Genomic DNA, 14,028 nt, shown 5'->3' with positions numbered 1-14,028 from the left:
CTAACAGACCCTAGATTGCCTGTCTACCTCTGGACTGTTACATGAGGAAAATGTTTGCTTCCTTTAGCTACTGTATTTTGTTTATTTTTTGGTGTGTGTCTATTTGTTACAGAAGCTTAGTGTATTCTCTAAAAGATAAGGTTCCTGAAAGTGCTGCTGCTGCTGCTAAGTCGCTTCAGTCGTGTCTGATTCTGTGCGACCCCAGAGACGGCAGCCCACCAGGCTCCTCCGTCCCTGGGATTCTCCAGGCAAGAACACTGGAGTGGGTTGCCATTTCCTTTTCCAATGTATGAAAGTGAAAGTGAAGTCGCTCAGTCGTCTCCGACACTCAGCGACCCCATGGACTGCAGCCTACCAGGCTCCTCCGTCCATGGGATTTTCCAGGCAAGAGCACTGAAAGTAGTGCACTGCAATAACAAAGATCTAAGATACATAGGACACTGATAGGTAGAAACAAATTGCAGGCTGTGACTTTTCCCAAAGTATTTTCACCCGCACTAACTTTAAAGACTCATTATCAAGCCCATGGCTCTGAGGGAAGTGGTTTAGAAAAGGTCAGAATGTGAGTTTGTTGTTGTCTGCCACTCCTTGGTTTTAGAAAGTTTTGACCTAAAGAAATGAAGTCAGTTAAGAATGAACCAATTGCAAGCAGAGATAGAAGAGAATAGAGCTCTACTACTGGACTCCATCCATAACCACTCCTGCTGCTGATGCATATACTATTGTCCTTCTCTGAGGGATCAACTTAGATACTTATTAATAACGTCTGAAGTTTTTCCTCACTACTCTCCTGTCTTTTCTAGAACAATATACATCTACAGAATGACAGAGCTAGAAAGGATCCTTGAGAGAACTTCTTCAATCTTTCCATTTTAAGATCAAACAGAGAAAGTTTAAGTGACTTGTCCAAAGTCAAATAGCCACCTCATTAGGTTCAACAATCTTTGCCCAAGGAAGAATCTTTGGCATTGTGCAGATGTTTCGTCCTGAGCCCTTTTATGTGGAATAGGCACTCTCACTTAAAGACTTTCATCCACTTTCTATCCTTCTCCAGTCTACCCCTTTTGTGTTCATAAGATAGCTATCCCTCTATTAGTTTTAGTACAGACTAAATTGGAGAAGGCAATGGCACCACACTCCAGTACTCTTGCCTGGAAAATCCCATGGACGGAGGAGCCTGGTGGGCTGCAGTCCATGGGGTCGCGAACAGTCAGACTCGACTGAGCGACTTCACTTGCACTTTTCACTTTCATGCATTTGGAGAAGGAAATGGCAACCCACTCCAGTGTTCTTGCCTGGAGAATCCCAGGGACGGGGGAGCCTGGTGGGCTGCCGTCTATGGGGTCGCACAGAGTCGGACACGACTGAAGCGACTTAGCAGCAGCAGCAAATTGATCTAGGAGCTTCCTAGGTAGCAGAGTAGTTAAGAATCCACTTGCCAATGAAGGAAATTTAAGACACAGGTTTGATCCCTGGGTTGGGAAGATTCCCTGGAGTAGGGAATTGCAACCCACTCCAGTATTCTCACCTGGCAAATTCCATGGACAGAGGAGCCTGATGGGCTACAGTCCATGGGGTTCACAACGAGTCTGATACGATTGAGCACATACACACAGATTGCTTTAACAAAGAGACCCAAAATACAAAGAGACCCAAAATACAATCACTGATACAGGCCTCTGAAATGGCTATAGATGACTCATTCTTACTTGCACACCCCGCAGAGGGAATAGGAGACAGGATAAAGAATGCATGCCCAGTACTGTTAAAGGCAGGATCCAGAAGTCACATGCATCACTTCCACTTCTATCCCAGTGGCTACAATGTAACCACAAAGGAGGAGGCTAGAAAAGGTAGAAACCATGTAATCAGCTACATGGCCAACTAAAAGGTGGGAGTTCTATTTTTGAATTACAGGAGAGTAAACACTGGTGGCCAGTGACTAGTCTCTACCCAACAGCCTAGTTTCTAGGATTATATCATACTCAATTACTCACTTCACTAGAATCATTTATCTTTTTTTTGCTGTGCTACCAACTTGCAGGGATCTTAATTCCTGACCAGGGATCAAACCTGTGCCCCCTGCAGTGGAAGCACTGAGTTCTCACCACTGGATCATCAGGGAATTCCCTGAAATATTTTTAACTACAGTGAAATATGAACTGAAAAGGGACTTCATTAGCACTGCAAAAAACATAACATGGAAAAACGTTTATGGATAAAAGGCAATAAAAAATGCAAATACCTTTCAGACTTCAGCTACCATCAAATATTACTGGAGAACATAATTTAAAATTAAACAGGGACATCCCTAGTGGTCCAGTGGTTAAGAATCCACCCTACAATGCAGGCGATGTGGGCTTGACCCCTGGTCGAGGAACTAGGAACCCACATGCTGTAGGGCAACTAAGCCCAAATGCCACAACGAAGGTCCCACATTCCACAAGTAAGACCCGATGCAGCCAAATTATATTTTTTTAAAAAAAGAACTATTCTTAAAAAAAATTAAACATAACTCTCTTTATGACAAGGCAAAGGGTTGTATAAAACAACAATAAAAACAAAATTAATGTGGTAAAGTGAAAGTTATCCATAAAAGCATGTTTCCTTCATCTGCTTTAAGGTCTGAAAGAAAAAGGGTGCGTTGGGGGCTATATTTACTTCCCCAAAATGTCCCATATCCCAGCATAGAGCTTTAAAAAGAAAAAAACTACCATGAAGTAGAGGTCCCTGTTCACAATAACGACTTAAATTGATATGTCAAATGCTCAGCCTGCAAGCCCTCCATCTGTGTACATATACATACATAGTCCACACACATGTGGTAAGGGTGGGCATCTCAGTGTTCAACATTGTCAAAATCTTGACTGCTTACTCCTGAACAGTAACTTTTCCACTTGTCCCTCAGTATCTGTGCTAGTAACAGGTAAAGATAATTTCCCCCTCTTCTAATGGGTTAAGAATCCACCTGCCAATGCAGGAGACCTGGGTCAGGAAGATCCCCTGGAGAAGGGAATGGCTACCCACTCCAGTATTCTTGCCTGGAGAATTCCATGGACAGAGGAGCCTGATCAGCTACAGCCCATGGGATCGCAGAGTTGGACATGACTGAGTAATCACCACTTCCACTTTTTTTATAGAACATCTCTGTTCCTATAGGGCACCATTTTACCTGATCTCCTAGCAGATCTTCAGTCCTTAAAGATAGCTCCTGATTCAAAACTGCATTTTGATAACATTGTTATTAAGAAGTACTTATCACTTTAGCCAGAGACCTTATTATATGCCAGGTACTTTGCTTAATGCAGAATATCCTTTGGACCTCTCAGCAACTAAATATTATTTTGAACTTACTATTACTGAGCTTCAGATTGAAAAGTGCATTAACCATTCATACTAAGAAAGTAATTTTTGCTGGATTTAAAAAAATTGTTCTTTCACATACAAATGGAAACTGAGTAAAGGATTAAATGCTTAATCCTTAATACAATGGTTAAGAAGTGGGTTTTTCCAATCAATTTGAATTCAGTTGCCTTATCATATAGGGATGAACAATTTTCAAAGAATTTCAGAGAACATTGCCATAGACTACAAAAAATACATTAAACTTCACTATTAAAGAGGTATCTGATTTTTCCTTTAATTAGTCAGAAGGCATTTAAGAATCTTCCTAAATCTTAAATTCTCCAGATGTTTGCTTTTAAAAATTCTTTTTATTTCTGACTGTGCTGGGTCTTCATTGCTGCTCAGGCTTTTCTCTAGTTGCAGTGATCGGGGGCTACTCTCTAGTTGCAGCACATGGGCTTCTCGTGTCGGGGACCACGGGCTCCAGGGTACACAGGCTTCAGCAGTTGTGGCGTGCAGGCCCAGCAGTTGTGTTTTCTCAGCTCTAAAGCACAGGTTCAATAGCTGTAGCACACTATTGAGCTTAGTTGCTCCGCAGCACGTGAGATCTTCCTGGATCAGGGATCAAACCTGTGTCTCCTATATTGCCAAGCAGATTCTTTACCACCGAGCCACCAGGAATGCCCCTGAATGTTTGTCTTAATTTAAGGATGTGACAATCTGCAGCACATGGGAAAAATAAGATGAAATATACATGCTTGCTGGTTTATTAAGTTTACAATAGAAATTATGCTTTGTTTACTTTCCAGTATTAATATCTTTTCTTCATTCTTGTTTCTCCTCATGTTCCACTGGAGATATTGAGTGTCCCAGTTAATTTCAATGTAAAGATTCATTTTCATAAAGTAAAATATTCGTTTTATGAAAAAGTCTCAAAGAAAACAAAAACATAGATATATTTGATATTTCACAATATAACATTTGGAATAACTGTCTACAAGAGTCTGGAAATTGTAGGGGGCTTCTACTTTTGGCACTACGGTGGCCTACACATGAGACTTTCAACAAGACAGATTCTGGCTCGGACACACACAAGAAAGCAGTACTGATCTCATATGAAGTGGGGGGAGAGGCAAAATCAATCAAAATGGGCGGGAAACTCCAGGCAGAAGCGAGGGGTATGAGCGCCCCTGCCCAGAGAAACTTAGCTGTGAGGATTCTGAGCTTTGGGCTCAGAAGTAGAGTAAGGGTGAGGGGAAATGAACTACTCTCACTCAAGACCTTCAAGAAAGGGCTGAAATGGCCCCCAAATAATGATGCCTCTATACCAGCAGCAGCAGAAGTGAATTCTTTACAATTAAGCCTTGACCAGATTTGGCCTGCGGAATTTACAGATTAACAAGGAATGAATTAATAAAGGTTACCATAAATGTGAAGAGGCCAGATGCTATGCATGAGAGTCAGCACAAACAACAAGCATTTTAACTTCGAAGGATTGCAGGATCTGGAGTTCTTGTCGACCTTAACATAGCATACTTGAACATGCAAATACTACATACATGAAAAATTAACCAGATTGCAGCACAAAGACAGAAGTGAAAAATATGAAACACAAAGATATGAAGGGTAGGATGAGGACTAAACATGTGTTTAATATGAATTCTACAGACAGAAGATAATTGTTATAAAATTTCCAGAATTGATTAAAGATGCATCCAAAGATCCACAGATCCTAAAATCAAATGTATGCTGAATACAATACATAAAATGAAATTGCTGGGGGCAATTACAGTATCAATTCTAATTATGCCATCTAAAAAGTATATGTTATCTAAACAATTGGAGTCTTTTCTCTGTGGTTTAGTTTCCAACTGAAGCTTAATACAGCTGGCTTTAAACTAAGATTTCCTTAAGTATGCTAGGTTATGAATGTATTATTGGTGTTTAAAAATCAACCAAATTTAAACTACACAAAATTTAAATAATAAAGGGCATATAGTTTGATGTTTCTATGTATTTAAATCTTTATTACTATTCAGTTCAGTTCAGTCTCTCAGTCGTGTCCAATTCTTTGCGACCCCATGAATCGCAGCACGCCAGGCCTCCCTGTCCATCACCAACTCCCGGAGTTCACTCAGACTCACGTCATCGAGTCAGTGATGCCATTCAGCCATCTCATCCTCTGTCGTCCCCTTCTCCTCCTGCCCCCAATCCCTCCCAGCATCAGGGTCTTTCCCAATGAGTCAACTCTTCGCATGAGGTGGTCAAAGTACTGGAGTTTCAGCTTTAGCATCATTCCTTCCAAAGAAATCCCAGGGCTGATCTTCAGAATGGACTGGTTGGATCTCCTTGCAGTCCAAGGGACTCTCAAGAATCTTCTCCAACACCACAGTTCAAAAGCATCAATTCTTCGGCGCTCAGCCTTCTTCACAGTCCAACTCTCACATCCATACGTGACCACTGGAAAAACCATAGCCTTGACTAGACTAACCTTTGTTGGCAAAGTAATGTCTCTGCTTTTGAATATGCTATCTAGGTTGGTCATAACTTTCCTTCCAAGGAGTAAGCGTCTTTTAATTTCATGGCTGCAGTCACCATCTGCAGTGATTTTGGAGCCCCAAAAAATAAAGTCTGACACTGTTTCCACTGTTTCCCCATCTATTTCCCATGAAGTGATGGGACTGATCTTCATTTTCTGAATGTTGAGCTTTAAGCCAACTTTTTCACTCTCCTCTTTCAATCTCATCAAGAGGCTTTTTAGTTCCCCTTCCCTTTCTGCCATAAGGGTGGTGTCATCTGCATATCTGAGGTTATTGATATTTCTCCCAGCAATCTTGATTCCAGCTGTGTTTCTTCCAGCCCAGCGTTTCTCATGATGTACTCTGCATATAAGTTAAATAACCAGGGTGACAATATACAGCCTTGACGTACTCCTTTTCCTATTTGGAACCAGTTCATTGTTCCATGTCCAGTCCTAACTGTTGCTTCCTGACCTGCATACAAATTTCTCAAGAGGCAGATCAGGTGATCTGGTATTCCCATCTCTTTCAGAATTTTCCACAGTTTATTGTGTTCCTCACAGTCAAAGGCTTTGGCATAGTCAATAAAGCAGAAATAGATGTTTTTCTGGAACTCTCTTGCTTTTTCCATGATCCAGAGGATGTTGGCAATTTGATCTCTGGTTCCTCTGCCTTTTCTAAAACCAGCTTGAACATCAGGAAGTTCATGGTTCACATATTGCTGAAGCCTGGCTTGGAGAATTTTGAGCATTACTTTACTAGCGTGTGAGATGAGTGCAATTGTGCGGTAGTTTGAGCATTCTATTAGTAGTATAAAGAACAAAACATTGATGAACTATAAGTATCTAGGGGCTGCTGTTATGAATTTAAGCCATTAATTTACCTTGAATTAATTTTGTTTTTCACTATTAACATTACTGTTAATTTCATAAGTCAGTTATGCTCTTTTCAGAGTGAAACTTTTTGCCATTAATGAGAGTATTCAGTTCAGTTCAGTCACTCAGTCATGTCCGACTCTTTGCGACCCCATGAATCGCAGCACGCCAGGCCTCCCCAATTAGGAACAGGCAATTACTACTACAATTTATCCACTCACTCTTTCAATATAATTGAGAGCCTACATTTGCCAGGTACTGTTTTCAAGTATGGGGATGCAGGAGGATACATATGTGCTGCAAAAGAAAACAAAAAAAAGGAGGATAAGGGAATGCAGAGGGAGACAGAAAGGGTTGCAGGTTAAAATAGGTGACATGGATAGGCTCCCTGAGAAGACGACTTTTGGGCAATGACCAGAAAGGTGCAGAGGGCCCTGAGGATATCCAGGAGAAAAGTGCTCCAGACATGAGAAAAACAATGTTCAAAGCTCCTATGGGAAGCATGCCTGAAATATTCAAATAACTACAAGTGTGGCCAATGTGACTCTTGCGAGGGAAGCAGAAGGCAAAGACTAGAGGGTCAGACAGCCTAACACCGTGTAGACTAATATAAGGACTTTTGAGTTTTTACTGAGTCAAATATGAAGCCATTGAAGGGTTTTCAGCAGAGGAGTGTAATGATTAAGATTTGTTTAAAAAAAGGATCACTTTGTTCCACTCTTGAAAACAGACTATAGGTCTGGTGAGGTAAAGGCAGGAGCAGAGCCAAAAGGCTATCACAATAATCTAGGCAAGTGATGATGCAGCTTAGACCAGACAGCAGGCAGTGGAGCATGGAGTACCTGAATGCAAAATCTATTTTCAAGTTAATATGAATGGGATTTCCTGACAAATACGGGGTATGAACAAAAAAGAGAAATAAAGAATTCCAAAATTTTTGGCCTAAACAAAAAGAAAGACGGAGTTGTCGTTTACTGACACAGAATGGAGGAGAAATAGGTTTTGAAAGAAAAATCAGGATTTTTAAGGATGCTAAACCTAAGATGCCTAGAAGATACCAAGTGGAGATAGTGAAGTGGCAGGTAGATACATGATTTTGGAATTCAGATAAAAGAAGAGATACAAACTCTAGAATCAAAACATATGGCATCATAAATCACTAGACTGGTTAATTGGTTAAGCTCATCAGGGAAGTGAGTAAGTTTACAATAGTGGTCCAAAGTCTAAACCCTGAGGCCGTTCAATATTTAGAGGTAGGGGATATGAAGAGACATCAGCAATGAAGATTGAAAAAGAAGAGATTAATGATATTGCAGGGAAAGCAGAAGAGTATGGTGTCCAGGAAGCCAAGGGGGGGAAAAAAGATTTTCAAACACAAGGAAGTAATCAACTGTGCCCCTGTAAGTCAGGTAGAACAAAGACACAGAACTGGTCACTGGAAAGCAGTGTAATGTCACTAGTGACCTCAACAAGAGTTGCTTTGATGGCGGTGGTGGTGGTGGGAAAACCTCTTAATGAATTGAGTTCAACACAGAACAGGGGGAGGTAGGTGGCGTGGACAGCACTATGGATAAGTCTCTCAAGGGTATATAAAACATGATTAGAGAAAACTAGTTTGTTTTCTAGTTAAATACAAGAGATTAACTATTCACCTTATTCTCTTTTCCCTTCAAAATCTCCCCCAAAACGACAATAAAAGAATGAGAGGTATTAAACCAAGTCAAAGCATAAAAGAGAAGACAACAATGAGACTTTCAGAAGCAGTAAAAAAGCCAATGAATGTGAGGTAACTGACTTAGCAGAGGTGATGAAATTATACCTGAGACTGGGATTCTGACAGCTGTTTACACTGCAGAACTCTTGAAAGGCCCAGCACGAAAGCATTAGGCACCACAACTTGTAGCCAGGCACGGTACACAGAAACGAGGCAAATAAACAAGCAAGGCAATGGCAATACCAGGAAAACCAGAAAGTAATGTATGAAATGAACAACAGGGAAGAAAGAAACAATATTTACACGGTCACAATAATGCAAACATTTTTAGTGACTTGACTAAAAATTAGAGCGCAAGGAGATCAAAAGGAGATCAAGCCAGTTAATCCTAAAGGAAACCAGTCCTGAATATTCACTGGAAGGACTGACACTGAAGCTGAAGCTTCAATACTTTGGTCACCTAATGCGAAGAACTGACTCACTGGAAAAGACCCTGATGCTGGGAAAGATTGAAGGTGGGAGGAGAAGGGGACGAGAGAGAATGCGATGGTTGGATGGCATCACCGACTTGATGGACATGAGTTTGAGCAAGCTCCAGGAGCTGGTGATGGACAGGGAAGCCTAGCGTGCTACATTCCACAGGGTTGCAAAGAGTGGGACATGACTGAGTGACTGAACGGAACTGACTAAAAATTAAAATAATATTAGGAAGAGGGGTGAGAGGAAGAGTGGGATAGTAGTAAAGGCAGTCAAATCCTCCATGGAGGGTGGGAAGGAGAGGGTAATAGATAACCTCTAACATTGGTAAGTCAAAACAGCAAGGTGAGCACATTACTTACAAGTAAGAAGGTAAAAACAATAGTATGGAGTTGATTCTGGGATCTGGACTTTGGAGAGAGGCAAGTCACTGCTCTTATTTCCTTATGTGTTTTTAAAACCAGGTGCTTATACTAATTTGATGATTAAACACATAAATGAATGGATAAAATCTATACAGGAAATACATAGCAACCTCAGAAAAGTTATTTGTTCAATTAGCAAATATTCAAAATGAAAAATTAACTGGGATAAACACTCTAAGTGATATCAACGTGGGTGAAGAGGAGCAGAGAGACAACAGGTAACGTGTATGGGGGAAGGAGGGAGAATGACAGCGTGTCAATACTTCTGTGTTACTGTAAGACTCCATGTTGATAACTTTAAATACTGGTAGAGAAAGGTAATCATAAATATGGGTTAGAAATAACCACAAGGAGAATAAAAATAGAATGTATAGCTTCCAAACCTGCAGAAGAAAATCTGATCTATTAAAAAGCAAATACAAAAACAGAAAGCATGCTAAGTACAAAACTTATAAGGTAGCAAAAGTAAATAAAATAACTGACAAAACCATGAGAATATATCAACAATTGGAGATTTTTACATGTATTTCTCTTAGAAACAGCAGAGACCTCCCCCAAGCAAATATAAATTTAAAATATACATTCACTTTTAACACACTGTTCAATTTACCACAATTCCCTACTCTCTGTTTTCACATAGCAGTATTTCTCTGTAATAACACTGGTGTCTCTTTCTCCTTCCCTCTCTCTTACCAGCAGCTTCTCAGTTGAGGAATGATTTAGCTGAATGGTGAGTTTGGAAGGAGAAACCATACACATGCAGCTTTCCACTCTCTCATTGGAGCTGCCTACTTGCCTAAAGTTGAAGAGCTTTCTGGTCTGTTTCCCTGACCATTCTGTAAGTTTGGTGGGTCACTGTGCCTGAGACTGGATAGAATGTTTAAATCAGGTAAATATTAGCAAATCCTATGTCATGCCCCCTGAATTGGCTTTATCACAAAGTTCACCGACAACAAGCCCTGCCTGTCTGCTCAAAGCCTTCAATCAGCTGTTCAGCCTCTTATTCTTAAACATAAGCCGACAACCAAAGTTCAGCAGAAACCTGAGAGAACATCTTTATTGTGATAGAGATAAAACATAAATACATACACAGTAATACAGGGGGGAAAAGACTACGTAACAAAATAGAAACCTGAAAACAAAGTAACTTACAATCATTACTATCCTCAGATGGATCCTACAAGCTTCTAGAGGGGAAAACAAACAAAAACAAAATAGGGCACATATAAAGGAACAAGAATCAAAACAGCTTCAAGCCTTCTCAGTGGTCACAATGGAAGCTGGAGACAACAGAGAAATCCCTTCAAATTTTTAACGGAAAACAACAGCCAGCTTGGAATTTTATATCATAGTATTATTTAAACCGAGAGCAGAATTAAAGACAATTTCCAGACATTCAAGGACCCATACTTTATCTCCCATAGAGCCTTTCTCAGGAAGCTGCTAAATGTGCTTTACATCAAAGAGAGTAAACCAAGAGACATAAGAGTAGGGTATAGAAATAGAAAGATCATAGGACTCTTCAGGAAAATAAAAACAAAATCCAGGATAACTGTACCAGGCAAAGAGAGTGGCCAGTTCAGATTTGTGCAGAATGACTCGAGACTTCAACATAATGCTTTCTTATATGGTACCATATTTTAAAAAAAATCTGACAATGCCTGGGTGAGCCTGACCTAAGTTGGCTTGCTGATGGTCTAGCTCTTTCCTTCTGCTCCCTGGATCTTTTAAGAACACACAAATGTTCTGCTTTGACCTACTCCTGAGTGCTGAAGGATAGCCACCAGAAGTTAAAAGTGGAAAAGCCTAAGCAGCCCAATCCTCCTGATTGTGTTACAGGCAGGTATCTAGTTCTAGGTGCTGGCACATCTTTCAAATATTGGGTTGGCCAGAAAGTTGGTTTGGGTTTTTCTGTACTATTGTATGGAAAAATCAAACGATCTTTCCCACCAACCCAGTACATAAAATGTGGATAACCCTAGGTTTCCCAGTATTAGGTGAATGACTTTCTCCAGAAAAGGCTTTTGTAAAATATCAGAGAAAATGAGGCCAGACCATGACCCAGAACCCATTTTCAGCTTATCTTCTTCCAGGACACCTCATCAAATAGTGGCAATTCTGCCTTCTGAACACACAGTTACATTTCTGCATAATACCCCACTTTTAATCATCTTCTATACTCATTCATGGGCTTCCCTTGTAGTTCAGTCAGTAAAGAATCTCCTTGCAATGCAGGAGACAGGGTTTGATTCCTGGGTTGGGAAGATCCCCTGGAGAAGGAAATGGCAACCCACTCTAGTAGCCTGGAGAATCCCATGGACAGAGGAGCCTGGTAGGTTCCCGGGCCATGGAGTCCCAAGAGTCAGACACAACTTAGCAACTAAACCACCATACTCATTTATATGTGTATTTTTCATAAATCATTTCATTAAAAAATAACATCAAGTAGGAATGCAAGAACAGTTCAATATCAGAAATCAATGTTATTCTCTATATTACTATAACTAAAGGTGGAAACAAAACAAAAAAACACCTGAACAAAGGCATATATAAAATATCAATAAACAGGAACTTCTTTTGAAAAAGACTATCTAGCATAAAACTCACAGCAAACATAGCATTTAACAGAGCAAGTTTAGAATCTGAAGTAGAAATTTGATAAAAATGCCTGCTACCACAGCTCTGTCAAATAGAGACTGGCAACCTGGCTGAAACAGTCAAAATGAAAGAAAGGTATAAGGCCTTTCAGGAAGAAATAAAATTCATTATTTGTATTTCACAGACAACCAAAGAGATTCACTAACTTTAGAACTAAAAAGCATTCATCAAAGCTACAAATACAAGATCAACATACCCTGATTTGACCTTATAAAAATGTTAATTCTAAAGTAACCTGCAAATTCAATAAAAATTTCAGCACCTTATTTTTGGGAACTTGACTAAAAGGATAGTAAAAAAAAAAATCGACAAAAGTTAATTCTATCAAAGTAGAACAAAAAGATTCAGCTATTTAGACATATTACAAAGTTATATTAAGACAATGTTATACTGGGAAAGGAACTGACATCAATAACAGAATGGAGAGCCCCAAGTTTCATGTTTATGACAAATTGGTATATAGTGAAATGGGTGAAAAATGGATTTAACAGATGGTGTTAGAAAAAACTTACAATTCTACTCTGCGTGCCCAGCAGATATTCATACTCACAAGACTCAAAAGGATATAATTTGGTACTAAGGTCACTTAGCTTGCCAGAAAGGGCACAGTACAATAAACCTGGCCTCCACCTTAGGCAAGCCTCATATGCCACAGGAACCACTACGGTGTAAAAATCCCTGAGGGCGGGTTCCTCGCAAGCTTGGTTACCAGTTCTATCTTACTCAGAGAAATGTCAAAGCCTGTGCTTTTTGCAACTAAATATATGCTGCTGGATGAACAGCTGGCATTCCTTGTGTTTCTTAACCCACAATTTCAAGGAAATAGTGCTAAGAAAGTAAATCCAAGATAATTTTCCTCTAGAGAGAGAGAGAAGTGGTTTTATTAATAACCATTTTAATGATTAGCTGGAGAATAAGTTGAATTCATATCTCATACTATATCTAAGTTTTGGATCCTGGAGTCCATGAGCCAGGCTGACGTCTGCTCTTGAAGTATATTACATTCTTTGATTATATTCTTTGCAGCCGAGATGGAGAAGCTCTATACAAGTCAGCAAAAACAAGACCAGGAGCTGACTGCGGCTCAGAGAATGAACTCCTTATTGCCAAATTCAGACTTAAATTGAAGAAAGTAGGGAAAACCACTAGACCATTCAGATATGACCTAAATCAAATCCCTTACGATTATACAATGGAAGTGACAAATAGATTCAAGGGATTAGAAATGATAGAGTGCCTGAAGAACTATGGATGGAGGTTTGTGACATTGTACAGGAGGCAGTGATCAAGACCATCCCCAAGAAAAAGAAATGCAAAAAGGCAAAAATGGTTGTCAGAGGAGGCCTTACAAATAGCTGAGAAAAGAAGAGAAGTGAAAGGCAAAGGAGAAAAGGAAAGGTATAAGCATCTGAATGCAGAGTTCCAAAGAATAGCAAGGACAGATAAGAAAAGTCTTCCTCAAAACTATGTTGAATAGTAATGGTGAAAGTGGGCACCTCAGCGATCAATACAAAGAAATAGAGGAAAACAATAGAAAGGGAAGGACTAGAGATCTCTTCAAGAAAATCAGAGACACCAAGGGAAAACTTCATGCAAAGATGAACACAATAAAGGACAGAAATGGTATGGACCTAACAGAAGCAGAAGATATTAAGAAGAGGTGGGCAAGAATACACAGAAGAACTATACAAAAAAGATCTTCATAACCCAGATAACCACGATGGTGTGATCATTCACCTATAGCCAGACATCCTGGAATTCGAAGTCAAATGGGCCTTAGGAAGCATCACTATGAAAAAAGCTAGTGGAGGTGATGGAACTCCAGTTGAGCTATTTCAAATCCTAAAACATGATGCTGTGAAAGCATGTCACTCAATATGCCAGCAAATTTGGAAAACTCAGCAGTGGCCACAGGACTGGAAAAGGTCAGTTTTCATTTCAGTCCCAAAGAAGGGCAATGCCAAAGAATGCTCAAACTATGACACAACTGCACTCATCTCACACACTAGCAAAGT

At 40.0% G+C, this 14,028-nt stretch overlaps 1 protein-coding gene across 1 annotated transcript in view; it reads right to left on the bottom strand.

Annotated features, from left to right (window-relative positions):
- Nucleotides 1-3,747: 3,747 nt before the first annotated feature.
- The window catches only part of PEX13 (peroxisomal biogenesis factor 13), a 47,337-nt gene continuing 37,056 nt past the window's right edge, over nucleotides 3,748-14,028 (bottom strand). The window contains exon 4 of the mRNA XM_055540213.1: nucleotides 3,748-4,065. Within this exon, the coding sequence (XP_055396188.1) occupies nucleotides 3,929-4,065 (137 nt within the window). The 3' untranslated portion in view covers nucleotides 3,748-3,928. The remainder of the gene's footprint in view (nucleotides 4,066-14,028) is intronic.

The sequence above is a fragment of the Bubalus kerabau genome, chromosome 11 (assembly GCF_029407905.1).
Source record: "Bubalus kerabau isolate K-KA32 ecotype Philippines breed swamp buffalo chromosome 11, PCC_UOA_SB_1v2, whole genome shotgun sequence".
NCBI classification, from domain to species: Eukaryota; Metazoa; Chordata; class Mammalia; order Artiodactyla; family Bovidae; genus Bubalus; species Bubalus kerabau.
Note: the sequence above shows the minus strand (reverse complement) of the source record. Positions and strands in the feature narration are given on the sequence as shown.